General features: G+C 34.2%; 3 protein-coding genes across 3 annotated transcripts; 1 reads left to right on the forward strand and 2 right to left on the reverse strand.

The window, feature by feature from the left end:
* Positions 1–2,810: 2,810 nt before the first annotated feature.
* LOC138317711 (transforming growth factor-beta-induced protein ig-h3-like) lies at positions 2,811–5,568 on the reverse strand. The gene is made up of 6 exons (XM_069259568.1): positions 5,343–5,568; positions 4,903–5,117; positions 4,175–4,361; positions 3,821–3,919; positions 3,494–3,607; positions 2,811–3,055 (listed from the first exon to the last, which is right to left on the reverse strand). Exons 1-6 carry the CDS (start codon positions 5,551–5,553, stop codon positions 2,925–2,927), a joined length of 957 nt encoding a protein of 318 aa, XP_069115669.1. The 5' UTR covers positions 5,554–5,568; the 3' UTR covers positions 2,811–2,924.
* Positions 5,569–8,208: 2,640 nt separating this feature from the next.
* On the forward strand, positions 8,209–11,453 carry LOC138319516 (transforming growth factor-beta-induced protein ig-h3-like). The gene is made up of 6 exons (XM_069262669.1): positions 8,209–8,347; positions 8,591–8,805; positions 9,972–10,158; positions 10,417–10,515; positions 10,733–10,846; positions 11,207–11,453. Exons 1-6 carry the CDS (start codon positions 8,209–8,211, stop codon positions 11,332–11,334), a joined length of 882 nt encoding a protein of 293 aa, XP_069118770.1. The 3' UTR covers positions 11,335–11,453.
* Positions 11,454–12,845: 1,392 nt separating this feature from the next.
* Positions 12,846–19,334, reverse strand: LOC138319517 (C-type lectin domain family 4 member K-like). The gene is made up of 4 exons (XM_069262670.1): positions 19,325–19,334; positions 16,766–16,854; positions 13,298–13,388; positions 12,846–13,114 (listed from the first exon to the last, which is right to left on the reverse strand). The coding sequence occupies exons 1-4, from the start codon at positions 19,332–19,334 to the stop codon at positions 12,846–12,848; spliced, it is 459 nt and encodes a 152-aa protein (XP_069118771.1).
* Between the last annotated feature and the right edge of the window lie 114 nt (positions 19,335–19,448).

Raw genomic sequence — 19,448 nt, forward strand, 5'->3', positions numbered from 1 at the left:
TGTTGTTTTCAAATATGGGGTTCCTAGTTGTAGATCAGATGTGATAATCTTGATCGTATTCACGTGATATATTTCATCGATACTATTAGTATTTCTTCTTGGTGAAAGTTAATGTGGTATCTATTTCCTGATAATAATACCCCACTATTATTATTCACTTTGTCAAGACCACGTTGTGACGATCTTTTATTAAAATTATTCACGATTTCGTCGTATTTTTTCTGACAATATTTACCAGAAAGTTGAACTCCTTGTTAAGTCTAAATGTTTACTATAATTGAGACGACTCATAATTGACTACGCATGTACATGTCATATATTAATAGCTTCGCGTTACATCGGAAAAATATACTTCAGTATTATTGTAATACACATTTATCTAGGATGGCCGACAAGAGCCTGTGAAAAAGATATGAAAATGTAACGCTTTATAATATGGTATAGTTTTTTTCACTTCTTTGTGTACCATAAATGATATATAAAAAACATATGAAAGTATGGTACACAAACGTGTGAAAGCAGTATTTATGTAAACAGTCACTTTTATATCTTACTGTACCAAAAGAACGGCAGAAAACAGCCATGGCAAAGAAATATGTAAAAGGCGAGAGACTCAAAAGTTACTGAGTTGGACAAATGACTTCCTGATAAAATTTGTTTGTTTGATTAATTAACGTCCTATTAACAGCTATGGTCATGTAAGGATACCCTAACCATGCTGTCATTATCTTAATGTCTGTTATGTTCCAATAAAATGATCTTTATATGAATGTTCATTAGTTTTTATTTGTGTTTCTTATTCAAGTACTGTTAAATACGTGTTTGTGTAGACTAAGAATTACTATGTCTTGGTATAATCATTGTGTTATCGTTTCCCAAACGCTTATGACCAATATATGTTTAATAGGAGAGTGATATCGAAATTTAATAAAGACACATATTTTGTATAAACTTGTTTTTTATATTTCGCAAATATTTATATAAAATTAGAACGGTGATACATATATGTGGGAGCTGCTAAAATACAAAATATTGTAGACGACTGTCTGTCTAAAACTTCGTAAATGACTGGCCGCAAAATTTTTGTGTGGATTAAATTAGGATATTTACAGATTTGAAATTATGAATCATAAATTAGTATCTTTATCTGATCATTTATAATCTACTTATGATCTGCAGGAGAGTCTATATTGCGTTAAATGAATGATTTACAAACCAAACAAGTTTTGGTGAGATAAAAACGGTATAAAGCTAGGATATCAATAATCCGAAAAAAGGCCAAAATAAATTCAAAGTAAAAGCAAAATCATTTCTATGGAATTGGAATATATATTCGGCCACTATTGGACCTCCTTCAGTCCATCGATAAAGTTTTAGCTCTAAACATTAAACTAGTCTTTTTTAAAGGGATATGATTTTTTATTTAAAAAAATATTACATCGCAAAATGTCTAGTTCAATATACTACCATAAACGTACGCATTTAAGCGCAATGCGAAAATTATGATTTATAAATAAGCGTAATTTAGTGGTTCAATGCCTGTAAAACCCTTTTACAAAAAATGTAAACTAAGTATTGATTGTCATATATGACATGCATTGGTTAGAGAAAATAATATCAGACAACATACAATTGGTAAGCGCTGTAAGAATCGAATGATAGAGTCTATCTTAATTCTTTTATAATACAATTTACTTTTGACATGTTTGCCGTCAAGAAACTAAGTGCTGTTGGAACTCTGAAATTGACACTTTTGCCTGTGTATGCAGTCTGTCTACATTTTCTGTTTGTATAGTTTGTTTTGATAACTTGATTACTGTGTTATTTCAGTATTGCAATATTATTGATGGGCCTAAAAGTATGCCAGAAATATTCTGACCTGTTACCTGTACTGTAATCCAATGAACCATGGAATGTGGTGTTGAATGGATCACTGCACCCCATGCTGTCTGTTACCAAGATGGACGCATAAAATACTTTTCTGTCTCCGAATATCTGTTGACATCGTGTGGTCGTCAACGGCGTTGACTACCTATAGCTATCAGCTCAGACTATAGTTCAACACCGATAGTGGTTTTGGTGGTACTTGTTATTATCATATCAAATTGTCCGTTCTCCGTTAATCTATATCTATGTCCTGGGACGGTCAAAAGCGTTAAAAGCTGAAAATTTAGTATACTGAAGCATCGTCTTTGTAAGGCCATGCAGTGGAAGCGGATGAGTGAATCAAAATGAAAGAGAATTAGATAAATACAGTTTGTTATACCCAGTTTACTATATTTTCAGATAATACATATTACACATAGATGTTTTAATATACCGGTATCTACTTATAAACGTTATACAGCTCATGCAGCTGTAATTAACTGTAAGTAAATGAATTTCGTTGCTAAATACCGATTTTCCGTGTGTCCACGTTATTTATATTATTAATCTTGCCTACTACTCTGAAATGTTTGTGGAGAGGAGGGGGGCATTAGCACTAGTAACCATGTCCGTCCTGTCGTGGTATATGTGTTATTTTGGTATATGGCGGTATCGGCATAAATCTTACAAATACTTAGTTATTCTGTTTTAACTGCAACCTTGCTATGTTCATGGATCGTTGGTATACGTTAAAAAGATCTTAATAGTTTATCTTTGGTGCAAGGTATATGTTAACGGTCGATATTATCGATCTTTAATTGTTTCATCACACGAAGTATTGTATTCTGATTTCAAAGATGAGTTTATTATATAAGATAAGAGGTGACACCTTTTTTGCTTTGCATAACGCTACACGATTTATATATATAACAGAGACGCTAAAAAACTATTCGTAAATTTTATTGGAAAACAATATATCAACAAATAACAATAATAATGTACGAGTATGATATTATCTACAGAGGATGGTAATTGTAATAGAGATGTTGTTTGTTTAATTACTTTCCGAGAATGGCAGAGCCTTGAAACCTTCGAGGCAGAAGTACATGGTCAATTATATGGACGACACCATTGGTGGCGGAAATATCAGCCTTGATTACGTTTCCATTGTTGATTTTGACGGAGTCTCCTGTAACACAAGTTTAAAATGTTTACAAATCTTAATTTCGTTTAGGTTGTAATTTAATGATATTGGTTATTAAATCAATCAGGGACTCACATTTTATCATCATATTGCCACAAAGAAATAATTTAAAAAAAAGAGGTAATGATGCAAATTTATTTTAACGTAAGTTGTGAATTAAAAAAACAACACTGAAAATAGAAAATTATCTAAATTCAAAAGAAATGAAAATATTTTTTTTGCTCAGCAGGATTCAATCCTTTAATGTTATTTTTGCAGTCATTCTCTCTCTGTCATGGTAGCAGGAAGGTCGAGCCCTGTAGCATTTGGAGGTCGTGGGTGAAAAACTTTGGATCAAGGTTAAAGCCTTGTGGTACGTCTGCCTTAACATATGTACTTATTAAACAATTATGTTCAATGATAATTGAAATAATGATAACATACCTGATACGTGAACCCTGATGATGTCATGGTGCGTATCAATTGTCCTTACGTGTTCCCTGTTGTACAGACCGGCGGAGTATTCTGTATGTGGAACCACGTGATATTCCAGAATTTCTGAAGATAAAGGGGTGTGCTTTTTAAATGTGCTCTATTGATTCAAAATGGAGCAAAAACAAAATTACATTGTTTAATGCCGATTTCAATAATGTATATGCGAATTGTTATTGAAAATGATGGTAACATTTTCAAATTTAATCAATAAATATTAATCAAACCATATTAACATTAATATTAATGCAAATTAAATCCAGGTTCAATGATAATTACCTTTTAGAAGTTTTGGGTTATTGGCCAGATGGTCCAATACGCCTGATCCAAGTCGGGCAAAAGCATCATTGGTTGGGGCGAATACAGTCAGACCGTCACCTAGTGTAGACGACAGGAAAAACAAGTTATTGATTACAATTTTAATCATGTCTGTTTTGCGGAGCCGTTTAGTAGATTTAGAATTTCATTATTCATTGGGAGCAAAATGCTAGAAACATCAATTGAATTGTTAGTTCTAGTATTTATGTGAAGGTGCTGTTAAATTCGTTGAAGATGATTATTTAAAGCTACCGACATGAAATACAAAGGTTTATAGAACCGTTTTAAGGCGAAAATTTGTATTATAATACCTACCTTGAAGGGCTGATACAAGGTTTGCTGATTGGACCTTCGATAATAGGGTAGATAACTCCGAGTTTCCGGCGACGAGATCGACAATGCTGCCCTCTGGTGGGAGCATTACAGTATCAAGGATATGAACATATCCATTGCTAGCCTGGAGGTCAAAACGTGTAATTGTGGATCCCTCAGCGGTTACTTTCTAAACACAAGAAGAATTTTTTTTAGATAATACCTCCACATTATTTATCTCATGATACGGATAATTTCTTAACATATTCAAAGTTAACTTTGATTAAAATATTATCTTTATACACTATTTAGAAAACCCATGTGACGTTAGATATTTTTTAAAAGAATAAAGGTTGTTTAAAATAACAATGTTTCAGCTAATAACGACACATTTTTATGCTGTTTTATCTATTCTATATAACACCAAAGACAGTAAGACGCGAAGGGATGTAATTGACATACAAAATGTGACTATTATGACGTTATTAATATTCACGTGTAAATGTCAACTAATCGTCGTCTCAATAGTTTTTCTATTCTCTGGATTAAACCGCCGTTGATCAACGTTTCTCGTGATCTTATCACAACAACTTAAAAGTAAAAATCCCAAAACTTAGTAAAGCTAACGCGCGTTATGAAGATTGTTTGCCAAGTCTTGGCACGTATTTCATAAAAAGATACTTTGAAGCTTAAATATCAACAGAAAAACTAGTTATCTGCGCCTGACTTACATGAGTATGGTTGTAGATGTTAAGACGAATTTTCTTGCCAGCTAGGGTATCCAGTTGGGCCTCGTTAGAAGCATCCTGTTTTCGGACTGATCCTGAGACCACGTGGTATTTCAAAACATTGGCGAGAGCATTCACGTCGCTGCCTAGGGTGGCCATAAGGCTAGCGGGCAGCTTAGCAAAGGCAGCATTGGAGGGGGCGAAAATGGTGAACGTTCCTGCCAAGCAAAATACATCGTTTTTGAAATGTGAAAATAAAGTAAGTGTAGGTATATTGTTTTCCAATCTTGTATAATTATCATAAGTGTTATAATGACATCAAAAATAATTACAATGTTAATAAACTATAAAGAATGAATTTGATATAAAGGGAAAAACACCTCTAAGAAATGTGCTGGCGGCATTATTGAAAATAAAGTTGACCTTGATACGAATTCACTGACCTTGAGTAAGAGCATCAGCCAGACCAGCTTTCTGTACCAGACTGATCAGAGTGGACTCCCCGGCCGATTGTAAAACTTCTACTAGGTTACCGCCCAATACGGCATGTAGAGCCAGGGTGAAGCAAAGTACACGAATCATTGTGTGTTTGGAGTGAGGCTCAGCGACTGTTTCGTCTGGAGTTCTGGAGGCGACTGGTGCTTTCGATAACATTCAGCTTTTATTTATACCATTGTGGATTCGTGAATTTGTTTCATAAAGTGGTGATGTAGCACGCCAGTATTTTGGCTCGTGTAAAGTAAACGTGACTGTTATCAGCGCAGTGGATGTCTTCTACACATCGCTTACGTGGTGTATTGAACCTTTTAGATTAATGGTATATCTTTCATATATACTTTTATCACTTATACATATCATGTATCTTGAAAGTATTCATATTGCTATTTTGTCAATCAAAATAATTTGCATGACTTTTTCGTTTCTAAAAGATATTGAATTAATCTTTATCTCGGTATTAAACAATTGATTGTTGTGCGAGTGCCATACACTGTAATTAAATTGATAAATATACATTGTGATATTGTTTCACATTTTTACTTTTTTAATTTGAAACATATATAGCTCCGGTCTTCATTTTGGTCTTAGCTCTATTCGTTTATAAAAATATATCTTCTTGTTGCATGTTGATATCATTATTTAAATTTAATCTTATTTAATTCTGTTAAACCTTCTAAATAACACAACACTTACGAGTCAACAATAAAACCTAAGGTTAGGCCTGATGTTTACATTAACTTAATTATGTTTAAGTACAATTAAGAAGGAATATATATGCATAGAAAATATCACTAGTTTAACCAGGGTATAAAACCTTAAACTATATGGGGTTTCCATTAATTAGCTATGAACGCTTGCTCCTTTATTTTACCTGATTACATTTATTGAATATTTTTGCAGAAATCTCTAGACCAATCAATGGTGTTTAAATTCAAACTGGACCCATTGATATTGGGTGATATAACAAATACTAAATTTGTTCCTGAATTCCCATTTTAGTAAGAACATGTGTAATAAAACATTATAAGATTTATACCATCAAGTAAAAAGATTACAAGACGTTTCATAATAATTTGTTATTGCCAGCATATTCTGTTTTTCCTGGATTGATATATCGCTGGAATATTTGCATGTATACCAATAAACTGTAAATTATACTATTTATATCTAAATTCATCAAATTGTAACCAGTTTCTTTTTTAATGAATGGCTTTATGTATCAGAGTTAATTTACATAGAAATTTATGACCATTTTTTTGCATCTTTTTATCTAAATTCATCAATCTGTAACCAGTTTCTTTTTTTCTTTTCAAAACTTGTTTTACATATTGAGAGCTAATTTACAGAGAAATTTACAGCCTTTCTTTTTTGTTTGTTTGAGTAATTACGAAGGAATTCTGACTGGACATCTGACCGGTATCCTATATGGTCGACCTTTGGTCGTTGACTAACACGTGATAATTCAAGACGTGTGTAAACTTTACAGGTATACGCTATACGTAATCGGTAGATAAACACGAAGACACATAATATATATATATAGCAGCACGTGGACATGTGATTAAAGAATAGAACCAAATGTCCAGAATGTCAAGATTCCAGTCGTGCGTGGCCATCCACTACTCAAACAGAAAAAAAAATTGTCAATGAATTTCTATGTAAATTAATTCCGAGTAGATAAAATAATTCCTTTAAAGGGAAAAAAAACAACAAAATCATTACAAACTGGTGACGTTTATGACAATAAGATGTAAACAGTTGAATTTTCCCTTACATTCGTATATATGTGTTATTACTATTCCAGCGATATAATTTTTCACTAAGGGGTAAAAACGAACTGCCTAGTAAATATATAAAACGTGTCGTTATCTTTTTACGCAATAGTTTAAAACTACATTGTATAGTGTTTTAGTACATTTGCTTCAGATGCAATTGTAACGAAGAAAAAGTTTAGTCTGTTTTATAAGCTAATGGATTTTGGTCCAGTTTGAATTTATACCTAATCGATTTGTCTAGACGTTCGCGATAAAATATCCGAATAATGTTATTAAAATGTAGTTCGAATTTGGGAGACGTTTGGAAGCAGAATGTCAAATAGGAAGTAGAGAAATGTTGAGATGCTAGATTTAGTCGCCTTTTACGATAATTCCCCGGGAGCGGCAGCAGGTTCAATTCTTACGCCATACCTGCAGGGCTAATGTTACGTGCATAAGACAAAAAATAGTTAATAATTAAACATTCATACAAATATGAAACAAGAAGATATAACTACTTTATATAAAAATACCTAGAAGCAGTTGAGTCGTCGTATTCTTTTACTCAACAAAATATCCATGACACAATTACAAAACCCGAAGTTAAGTTAATTGAACGGACAAACGTTTAACAACAAAAAAAATATTAATTAAAGCACATCGTATGACAAATTGGATGTAGTCCTTGTATTTTAGAAACAAATAAGTAAGATAAATACGTATGAAAAATGTTACGCAATTTACTAAAATCGACAAAATAGCGCTATTAAAATTTTAAGACATGTGTCTCTTTGTTGAAGTGAATCTGTGAAATATACTTATCTTAAACATTCAATACACAACATAATCAATGAGAATTCGTTCTGTCCCATGTGTAGAAGACATCCACTACGCTGATAACAGTCACGTTTACTTTACACGGGACAAAATACTGGAATTATATCACCATTTTATGAATCAACAATGGTATAAATAAGAGCTGAGGGTTTTCGAAAGCACCAGTCGCCTCCAGAAAACTCCAGACGAAATAATCGCTGATCCTTACTCAAAACACACAATGCTTCGTGTAATTTGCTTCACCCTAGCTCTGCATACCGTATTGGGCGGTAACTTAGTAGAAGTTTTACAATCGGACGGAGAGTCTACTCTGGTTAGTCTGGTACAGAAAGCTGGTCTGGCTGATGCTCTCACTCAAGGTCAGTGGTTTCTTATGACGGTCAACGTTTTTTATAATGTGATCATGACATTTCTGAGAGATGTTTTTTCCGTCATATCGATTTCAATCTAAATAGTTTATTCAAATTGCAATTATTTTCAATGTCATAATAACACTTTGAAACTTCTATTCATTGGGCACAGTATTTGGACAAAGAGATTCATAACAGTGACCCACATCATAGCATTCTACAGTTTGAAAACGATGTTCTTTGCATTAACAGGAAACTTCACCATTTTCGCTCCCTCAAATGCTGCCTTTGCTAAGCTGCCCGCGAGCCTTATGGCCACCCTAGGCAGCGACGTGAATGCTCTCGCCAACGTTTTGAAATATCATGTGGTCTCGGGATCAGTCCGAAAACAGGACGCTTCTAACGAGGCCCAACTGGATACCCTGGCTGGCAAGAAAATCCGTCTTAATATCTACAACCATAATCATGTAAGTCATCAGAATTTTTTTCGGTTAATATTTAGTCATCAAAGTATCTTTTTATGAAATTGTGTATATAGATATGCATAATGTGCGCTAGTTTATAATTAATAAATTGTCTCCATACTTCCAGTACCTATATACCATAGATTTTATAAAATAGAGATATAGGTTATTGATTATATTTACTCATTTTTGGGGTCTTTACTTTTAAATTGTTGAGATTAGACAAAGAAAACCGTTAATCAACGATGGTTTAATTCAGAAAACAGAACAGCGATTTAAATGGTTCTTAGTTGACATATCCACGTCATAATTGTCACGTTTCACGTGTCATTTATATCGATATACACTTCACTCTCTGCTTTGTTATTATATGTAGTAATTATGAAAAGCAAATGTAAAAATATACATATATATTATCTTTGATGTTATTAAGAACAAACCAAAAAAGCAGACGAGTTTGTCATTATTAGCCGGAGATTTGTTAATTTGCAAATTTAATTATTTTAAAGGACATTTCAGCGAGGCTAATTCTGTTACATAACCACGAAGCAAAATATGACATAAATGTATTGTTCTACAATCCTGATTAAACATAAAGCAGGAAATATTGACAAATTTCACGACAATGTTAAGTAGTTTGGTTAATACCGTTGAAAATGCAAATCATTGATCAATAGATTAAGCTAGTACAACAAGTACGCTGTACCCATACCCGAGCTACAGTCACGCACGTTTAACAAATGCAATAGGAGCATTTTAGACAAGAACGTGCATCTAATAAGGTGAACACACTACTGTAAGAGCGATTTGAGTAGTTCTATACAAACATTTCTTTATAATCCTGGTTAGGGCCAGGGTTCAGCATACAAGACATCCGACCACTATGTGTAATGGCGGACATTAAGCGAGTTTGAGCATTTCACATATATTTCGCTACAGTGGGCTTTTCTGGCATATCACAGTAAAACCAACTAATCTAATTTCTATTAGAACTGGTTTGTTTCCGAAATATGTGTACTTTTTAATGTACTCTTAGACTGAATTGTCTCTTTAACGATTATCCAAATTCACACGGGTTTTCTTACAAGAACTTTTAACACGATGGGAAAATATTTGAATAATATGATATGTGATGTGGCTGTATTAATTGTTTATCTTCTTATGTGTAGAAAGTAACCGTTGAAGGATCCACAATTTCCCGTTTCGACCTCCAGGCTAGCAATGGATATGTCCATATCCTTGATTCTGTAATGCTCCCACCAGAGGGAAGCATTGTCGATCTCGTCGCTGGTAACTCAGAATTATCTACCCTGTTATCGAAAGTCCAATCAGCCAACCTTGTATCAGCCCTACAAGGTAGATTTTACATATTCATATTTCACCATTCATGTCTGATATATTAACCGTGATATTCTGCTAGACACATTTATCGTTTAAAACCTTTTTATTGCGGAAGCATTTGATAAACTAATTTAGCTGCATCTTTAATAGAGGTGTAACGCATGTTAGTGTACGCTGCCTCAACACGGACAATAAAATTTTAAACCTACCAAATAGCTCTCCACAGGACGGTGTGGATTATTGTTATCATTATTTTATCATTATTTTCAATAGGTGACGGTTTGACTGTATTCGCCCCAACCAATGATGCTTTTGCCCGACTTGGATCTGGAGTATTGGACCATCTGGCCAATGACCCACAACTTCTAATAGGTAATGATCATTGAACCTGTATTTAATTTGTATTAATATTAATGTTTAGATGGTTTGATTAATATTTATTAAATGAATTTGAAAATAATTTTTCAATAGCAATTTGCATTTACATTATTGTAATCGGCATTCATCAATGTCATTTTGTTTTTCTCCGGTTTGCTATATATAGAGCACATGTTATCTCGCACATTTAAATACCACTTTTTATCTTCAGAAATTCTGGAATATCACGTGGTTCCACACACAGAATATTCCGCTGGTCTGTACAACAGGGAACACGTAAGGACACTTGATACTCACCACGACATCATCAGGATCCGTGTGTCAGGTACGTTGTCATTATTTCAAATATCGTTTAATATTGTTTGGTATCTATGCATTCCTAACAGACGATTTTAGAACATATATTAAGACCGGCGTACCACAAGGCTCTAACCTTGATCAAAAGTTTTTCGAAAATCATTCCCCTCCAAATGCTACAAGGCTCGACCTTCCTGCTGCCATGATAGAGAGAATAACTGCAAAATAATATCAAAGGGTTAAATCCTGCTGAGTACAATTTCTTATTTCATTTCGTTTTAATTTAGATCATTTTCTTTGGCTCAGGAGTCCCTGATTGATGTCAATATTATTAAATCATAACTTTAAAGAAATTAAAATGTGTTAATGTTTTAAACTTATGTTTCAGGAGACTCCGTCCAAGTCAACAACGGAAATGTAATCAAGGCTGATATCTCCGCCACCAATGGTGTTGTCCATATAATTGACCATGTACTTGTTCCCCGAAGGTTTCACGGATCTCCAATTTTTGGATAGAAATAAAACACAAAACACATCTATATTACAATTACCATCCTCTGTATATAGTATCATACTCCTACATTATTATTAATATTTGTTTATACATTGTTTTCCAATAAAATTTATATAGGTTATTTTATCGTTTCTGTTATATATAAATCGTGCAGCGTTACGCATAGCACCTTTAATCTAATTGAATAAACTCATCAGAATACAATACTTCGTCTGATGATGAGACAATTAAACAGCGATAATATCGACTATTAATATATAACGTACACCAACGATACACTATTAACATGTTTTTACGTACACCAACGATACAATATTAACATCTTTGTTAACGTACACCGCCGATAAACTACTATCATCTCTTTGACGTACACCTGAACACATGAACAAAGTAACGTAACAGTTGAATAAATTGAAGAAAAGAATTAACAATAACTAAGTAGATGTATGATGTAAATCCCGATGCCTCCATATACCAAAGTCACACACAAACCGCGACGGAACAGGACGGACATGGTTACTTGTACTCTTTATCATACCATTTCGTTTTCGTATCAAATCTCCCTGAATAGATGAGTTTCCCTGGCATGCCGCAATTTCCTTTCTAAGCATAGCTTTCCTGTTAAACTTATATAACATTATAATTACATTCATTTGCAACTTCTACAATATAAACTAATCAAGGCAAAGTGAAGTATATGGTGACATCCAAAACGTGACCATTATGACGTCACTTATGTTGGCATAGTTACTTACATCAACTGATCACCTCCAATATGGCTGTTCCATCATGTGGATTAAATCGCCGTTAATAAAAAGTTTTCATTACTTTCTATAAATGTTGGCGAAAATGTACACGCATGCACGAACAAATACCTACGTACAATAACTCATCTTTATAGATTTTTATTGTTTTTAACAACATTATCCACTTGACATTACAAAAAACTGACGGTCTGGTCTCTCTTTTTGTCTGAACATTAAACAGAGATAGGAACTTATGATATAATTTAATAACTGCAAAATTATGTAGCTGATATCACTGATAGGTTTCGTAACTGATATAGTATTTGATATTTTAACACACACGCACAAACCATCCGTGACATCTGAACCGTCTATGTAATTTGTTCAAAAAGTATAATTTATTAATTTATTAATATCATTTACAGTGTTGTTTTTCAACACGTCCTGAAATCTACGTAAAGTTGTAGTCAACGCTGAAAAAAAATCATGGTGCAGGGAATTATGGCAATAGCGTAATATAAAGATTTCGATTTAATCTAATTATGAGACATTGCAGTGCACTAATTTTCCACCTTAAAATTAATCGTTTGAATTTTTTTCAAATTCAACTCTGTGTATGTATATATTACAATGCAATACATTTCGACAGTTGACCGTTAAATATAAAGATATTTACTTAAAGTATTATTGCACATCTTAATAGTAAAATGTGAAGCAATATGTTGTCATAAATATAACTGAATGGCACTAAAAATACAAATATCTATTCATCTAACTATAACATTATAAAAATCATTCTGAAAATGTTTACCTGATTTTGCAAATTCCATGTAATTTTTATCGCATTGATCATCATTCCATCCGAAGTCCGATTCTTCAAGCAGTGTCAGACAATGTTCTGACTTATCATTGTTAGGTTCTGTTGGCTTGAAGTGTTTGAATTCAATCAATTCGTCAGTTCTGATCCATTTCCAAACACCTTCCCTCTCCCTGTCAGTACCTCCTAAAAAGTAACTGACGGAACCCCTTGTGTGTTCTTAAATATAATCAAGACCAACTTGATAACAGTAAACAAGATGCCAAAGGGCATTAACGGTCATCTGACAACAGTTTTCTAGTAAAGGCAAAACATATGTATGAAAACAGAATCAATATGGATATGGGATGACAATATCGTGAAATGATATCTCGTTTAATGTTAAATTTGATGTACACAAACCTAGGTGTCTTTTTCGTAGTTCTTCCTTGACAAACTCATTTTCCTCTCGACTTCTCGAATTTCGACCTCCTCCCCGAGCATTACAATCTTCCTAATATAAACAAGCAAGGAAAAAGTTATATTACTTACAATGCAGCAATTCAAATCAGATTAAATAAGATATACCTCCTATATACGAATAATGTTGATGTAGGTACCTTGTGATGGTAAGATAAGCAGGATTTCCCGTAGAAAAAAATCACCGATGTTGATATGTATCGGGTTTCAAATACAGGCTTTGAATTCGTGATTGAGGATTGAATGACAAATTAGAGAAAACTTTTATACTCAGTGTCTGCTGTCCACTCCCATTGACTTTTAATTCGGTCACCTGAGACGAAGTCTCAAGTGACCTATTCTAATCGCCTTTTGTCCGTCGTCGTCCGTCGTGCGTCGTCCGTCGTATGTCCGTAAACAATTTACATTTTTGACTTCTTCTTCTCCAAAACTGCTGAAGCAATTTCAATGAAATTTTGCAAAAACCTTCTAAGGCATAAGGCCAATCAAAATTGTGAATTATATGGTCCCCACCCCCCAAGGAGCTATGGGAGGGGCCAAAAGGGGTAAAATGGACTAAAATTTCAAAAAACTTCTTCTTCACTCACAGAGACGATGGAATTAAATACTCTTCATAGATAGAAAGATCCTAATGTCCTTTACAAAATTTGTGAATTATATGACCCTGGGGTCTCCGGTTTTCCCCTGGGGAGGGGGTTAAGTTTACTGTAGTTTATATAGGGAAAACACATTTTTGAGTATTATTTGATCATTTGTAATAGGAAATGAGTCAAATATTGTCAGAATTATCAGTATGAGATGGCCATTGAATCCTATTAACCAATTGTCCATGACTGACCCCCAGGGGCTTTAGGGGCGGAGTCAAAAGGTGTCAAATAGGCTATAACTTCAAAAATCTTCTTCTGAAATTCTGGAAATGATAGAATCACATACTCTTCATAGATGGAAAGGTCTTGAGGTGTTTTATGAAAATTGTGAATTATATGACCCTGGGGTCTCACGTTTCCACCTTGGATAGGGGGTCCAGTTTACTATAGTTTATATTGGGAAAGCACCTTTATTAGCATTTTTTGCTCAATTTTCATAGGAAATGAGTCAAATTTGTTTAGAATTATTAGCCTGAGATAACATTTTATATATTATATCTATATTGGTCCTGGTCAACCCCATCGTGGCAGAAGGGCGGGCCCAAAAGGGGCAAATAGGCTAAAACTTTAAAAATCTTCTTCTTAAATACTGGAAATATTAGAATCAAATACTCTTCATAGATGGACAGGTCTTAAGGTGTTTTATGAAAATTGTGAATTATATGACCCTTGGATCTCAGGTTTCCCCCTGGGGAGGGAGTTAAGTTTACTGTAGTTTATATAGGGAAAACACATTTTTAAGCATTATTTAGTCATTATAATAGGAAATTAGTCAATTGTAGTCAGAATTATCCCTATGTGATGGCCATTGAATCTTATTACCAAATTTTCCATGACTGATCCCCAGGGGCCTTAGGGGCGGGGCCAAAACGGGTCAAATAGGCTAAAACTTCAAAAATCTTCTGAAATTCTGGAAATGATAGAATCACATACTCTTCATAGATGGAAAGGTCTTGAGGTGTTTTATGAAAATTGTGAATTATATGACCCTGGGGTCTCACGTTTCCCCCTGGAGAGGGGGTCCAGTTTACTATAGTTTATATTGGGAAAGCACCTTTATGAGCATTTTTTTGCTCAATTTTCATAGGAAATGAGTCAAACTTGTTTAGAATTATTAGCCTGAGATAACATTTTAATATTATATCTATATTGGTCCTGGTCAACCCCATCGGGGCAGAAGGGCGGGCCCAAAAGGGGCAAATAGGCTAAAACTTTAAAAATCTTCTTCTTAAATACTGGAAATATTAGAATCAAATACTCTTCATAGATGGACAGGTCTTAAGGTGTTTTATGAAAATTGTGAATTATATGACCCTTGGATCTCAGGTTTCCCCCTGGGGAGGGAGTTAAGTTTACTGTAGTTTATATAGGGAAAACACATTTTTAAGCATTATTTAGTCATTATAATAGGAAATTAGTCAATTGTAGTCAGAATTATCCCTATGTGATGGCCATTGAATCTTATTACCAAATTTTCCATGACTGATCCCCAGGGGCCTTAGGGGCGGGGCCAAAACGGGTCAAATAGGCTAAAACTTCAAAAATCTTCTTCTGAAATTCCGGAACTGGTTAAAAATAAAATACTCTGCATAGATGGAAAGGCCTTAAAGTCCTTTACAAAAATTGTGAATAATGTTACCCTGGGGTCTCATGTTTCCCTTCTGGGGAGGGGGTCAAGTTTACTTTAGTTTATATTGGAAATACACATTTATGAACATTATTTGCCTATTTTTCATAGAAAATTTGTCAAACTGGGTTAGAATTATTAGTCTGAAATAGCATTTTAACATCATATCCATATTGGTCATGGCCGACCCCCAGTGGCCAGAGGGGCGTAGCCAAAAAGGAGTCAAAATGGTAATTTCAAAAATCTTCTTTTTGAATTCACAGATTTGATGGAACCAGATACTCTTTGATAGATTGGAAGGTCTTAAGGCCCTTTACAAAAAAATGTGAATTTCATGGCCCTGGGATCTCAGATTTTCCCCTGGGGAGGGGGTCAAATTACTATAGTTTATATAGGAAAAACACATTTAGGAACATTATTTGCTAAGTTTTCATAGGAAATGAGTCAATCTGGGTTTGAATTATTAGCCTGAGATAGCATTTTAACATTACATCCAAATAGGTCCTGGCGGACACCTAGGGGCCAGAGGGGTGGGGCCAAAAGGGGTGAAAATGGATAACGTTTCAAAAAATTTTCTTCTGAATTCACAGATTTGATGTAACCAAATAATCTTCATAGATTAAAAAGTAAAATTTATAAAATCACTGACTGACTTCAAGGGCCTGATGGACAAATCGATAGTGTTTATATGCATGACTTCATTCTGTATCTGATATCAGGTGACGTTAAGGCCCATGGGCCTCTTGTTAGTTAATAAAACTGTTTGAAATTGATATAGAATGACAAGGTTTAATTAGGTTCATTACATTTATGCCATATTAACAGCCAGGGCCATTTAAGGACGGCCTAACGTGTATATGGCGTTTTCCGTGTGTGATGTGCGAGGTGTGTGTTTGTGGGAAAATGTGGTATATTCATGTTGAGTCTTCTTGTATAGTTGACCTCTTGCAGTTTTTACCATGCTGCAACATGCTGCCAAAGATAACAAGCAACACATCCCATCCGCTTACCGCATTATAACCTTTTAGAGCAATGTTGTTAATAGAACGATACTTATGTGTACTTTTGAATCAAATATTTTTCACGTTATTTCGTTGTTTTCAGAAATAAATAAAAAATATATATATTTATCCTCATATTTTGCCAAGTACTCCCGTGTTGTGTGAAGAGATAAAAGTTATCATCGTGATACACCCATCCATACCGACAGGTCAGCACAAACCCACCTACATACAATTATTAATCATATGAGTCAAAATATGTTCTAGAATAATAGGTATGAAATTTTCTTCAAAGCAATAATAACATATATATTTATCGATGGCCTAAGATATGAACATAAAACCACAAAAAGTATAAAAACCCAACGAAATTCCCATTTAGTCTGTATAAGCATTGCACATTAATTTCATTTTAAATTGTTTTCCGTCTGCCGCAGTGATAGTCAATGACGATGGCGTGTACCAAGATGACACGAGCTATTAAAATCAATCAACATTATATCATGATCCATAACAGATTAACGGTGAATTATCACCAGCACAGTTTTATAAACAGTAAAAAGAAAACATATTACCACAAGAAGATTTTAGAGCAAAATTTATGTCGCTAAGAAATGCTAAAACAAAATGACTGCTAATATTTTTACAAGTTTAAATTATCTAGCATTTTCTCTAATTTTCCTCACATGCCAATTAATATTGCCATTGATTGTGATGTATATTAATGCAGATTATATGCATTTAAAATTAAAATATTTGATTAACTTAAAACTATACCGCTAGTAATTTCTGTATACTTCTGTACACGTTCCTTTCATGAAGCTATGCTGTTGTTTCATCTTGTTTTCAACCTGATTAAAATACAATTCCTTTTAGGGAACAACCAACTAAATGAAATAAAGACCTTCGAAATGGCCCCTGATTGAGCCCAGGTTGCTGATTAGCTGGCCAATTAAGAATTCAAAGGTAAAAATATGTTCTGACAAGTAATTATTCCTTGATAACCATTATATGAATTTGGAAATTCAGATTGAGATGAAGGTTCAAAATATCCATTTTGATAATGAAAAGGTACATGTATAAACATTAGAATTTCAGATTTTAGCGCAAAATGCGCTTGATTTCAACATGGCTACCCTGATTGGAGTTTGAAATGAAAGACCCAAACCTTTTTTTAATCTAGTTAAGCATTGATGTTACTATTTTTTAACTTCATAGGGGTATGAAAGAAATTTTGTTTGCAAAATCTGTGAATCCGCGTAGAGGATTTTCACGAATGTTTGCAAACAAAATTTATTTCATATCCCGGTGAAGTTTAAAATAGTAACATCAATTTTTATGATCAATTTTTCAGGCTATTTGATAAAATGAATTACGCTTAGACGTACGATTCCAAAGGATTTATATGTTTTAATCCATACGCAATGTGAACGTCTCTATTGTGACGTCATGATTACGTCGGATTTTCGCGCCATTCTCGGATTTTTTCCTTCATAGCATATGAAGAAAAAGAAGCTGCCAATATGAGAGTTGGATTTTGTATTAAAACAAATGAAATTTAATTACTGTTATATGAGATTTTTGTTTGTTTGTTTGATTAATTAACGTCCTATTAACTGCTATGGTCATATAAAGACGGCCTCCCATGTATGCGGTGTGTTGGATGTATGTTGTGCGCGGTGCGTGTTAAGGGAGATTGTGGTATATTCGTGTTGTGTCTTCTTGTATAGTGGAACTGTTCAGCATGCCGCCGAAGACACCAGGCAACACACCCCACCATGTCACATTATATTGACAACGGGCGAACCAGTCGTCCCACTCCCTGTATGCTGAGCGCTAAGCAGAAGAAACTACCACTTTTATAGATTTTGGTGTGTCTCGGCCAGGGGACAGAACCCAGAGCCTTCCTCACGGTGGCGAACGCTCAACTCAAGGCCAAAAGTGAGGCGGTGCCAAGGGAGGAATTAGGAATGATAAAGTCAGTTAGGAAGACGAGAAAAGATAAGATCCTAAATTTAGTAGCCTTTTACGATCATGCAATAGGGGCAACGGGTACAATTCTAACATCCTACCTGCAGGGCAATTGTATATGAGAACCTAGACTTTAATTATTGAATACAATTGCTAACTTATATTCTTTTGTTTTAATAATATATTACAAAACTTAAACAAAATTTAACACTGTGGTTATGTAAAATTATTTAGTTGGTAAATATCTTATAACCACTCCATTCGATAGAGATTCAAATGTAGTGATAAGGATCTGCATTTTAAACCAATTCATTATTGACCTTGGCCTTTGTATTGTTGATTTAATCTCCTCTCTTGATACCCACGACTTGAAATGTGAAAACGCCGACTAAAAAGAGAGTACTACATCAGTTACACACTCACCTATATTACATACAAGAATGAGAATTTTCGTAAGAAATGGTAGTGAAAGGAACATTGAATCTGATCAAGAAACATGTGTTAGTGGTGATAATTTTCGAGAGTGCTGCACAGCTCGTATGTGTAACAAGGGTTTCCAGGCAAAATTTCGAAACATTGACATTATGGAGAATAGATAGTACCTACAGGGTATGGACAGTTATGTCAGAGACATGTTTATTATTGGTCAGCTTCAAGCGTGTGGTAAAACAAGGGGTACCGGATGGGGTGTGTTGCTTGTAAATAGGAGGCAAAGAGTGTATACCTATGCCCATCGCGATACGCGAAATGGTTGTGGAGAGAAGGCATAGTGTTACATATGTCCGTTTTGTTACGCTATTTTTTTCAGCCATAACCTTGATTTACTGTATATGGGTTTTCATTATGTG

The sequence above is a fragment of the Argopecten irradians genome, chromosome 3, assembly GCF_041381155.1.
Source record: "Argopecten irradians isolate NY chromosome 3, Ai_NY, whole genome shotgun sequence".
NCBI classification, from domain to species: domain Eukaryota; kingdom Metazoa; phylum Mollusca; class Bivalvia; order Pectinida; family Pectinidae; genus Argopecten; species Argopecten irradians.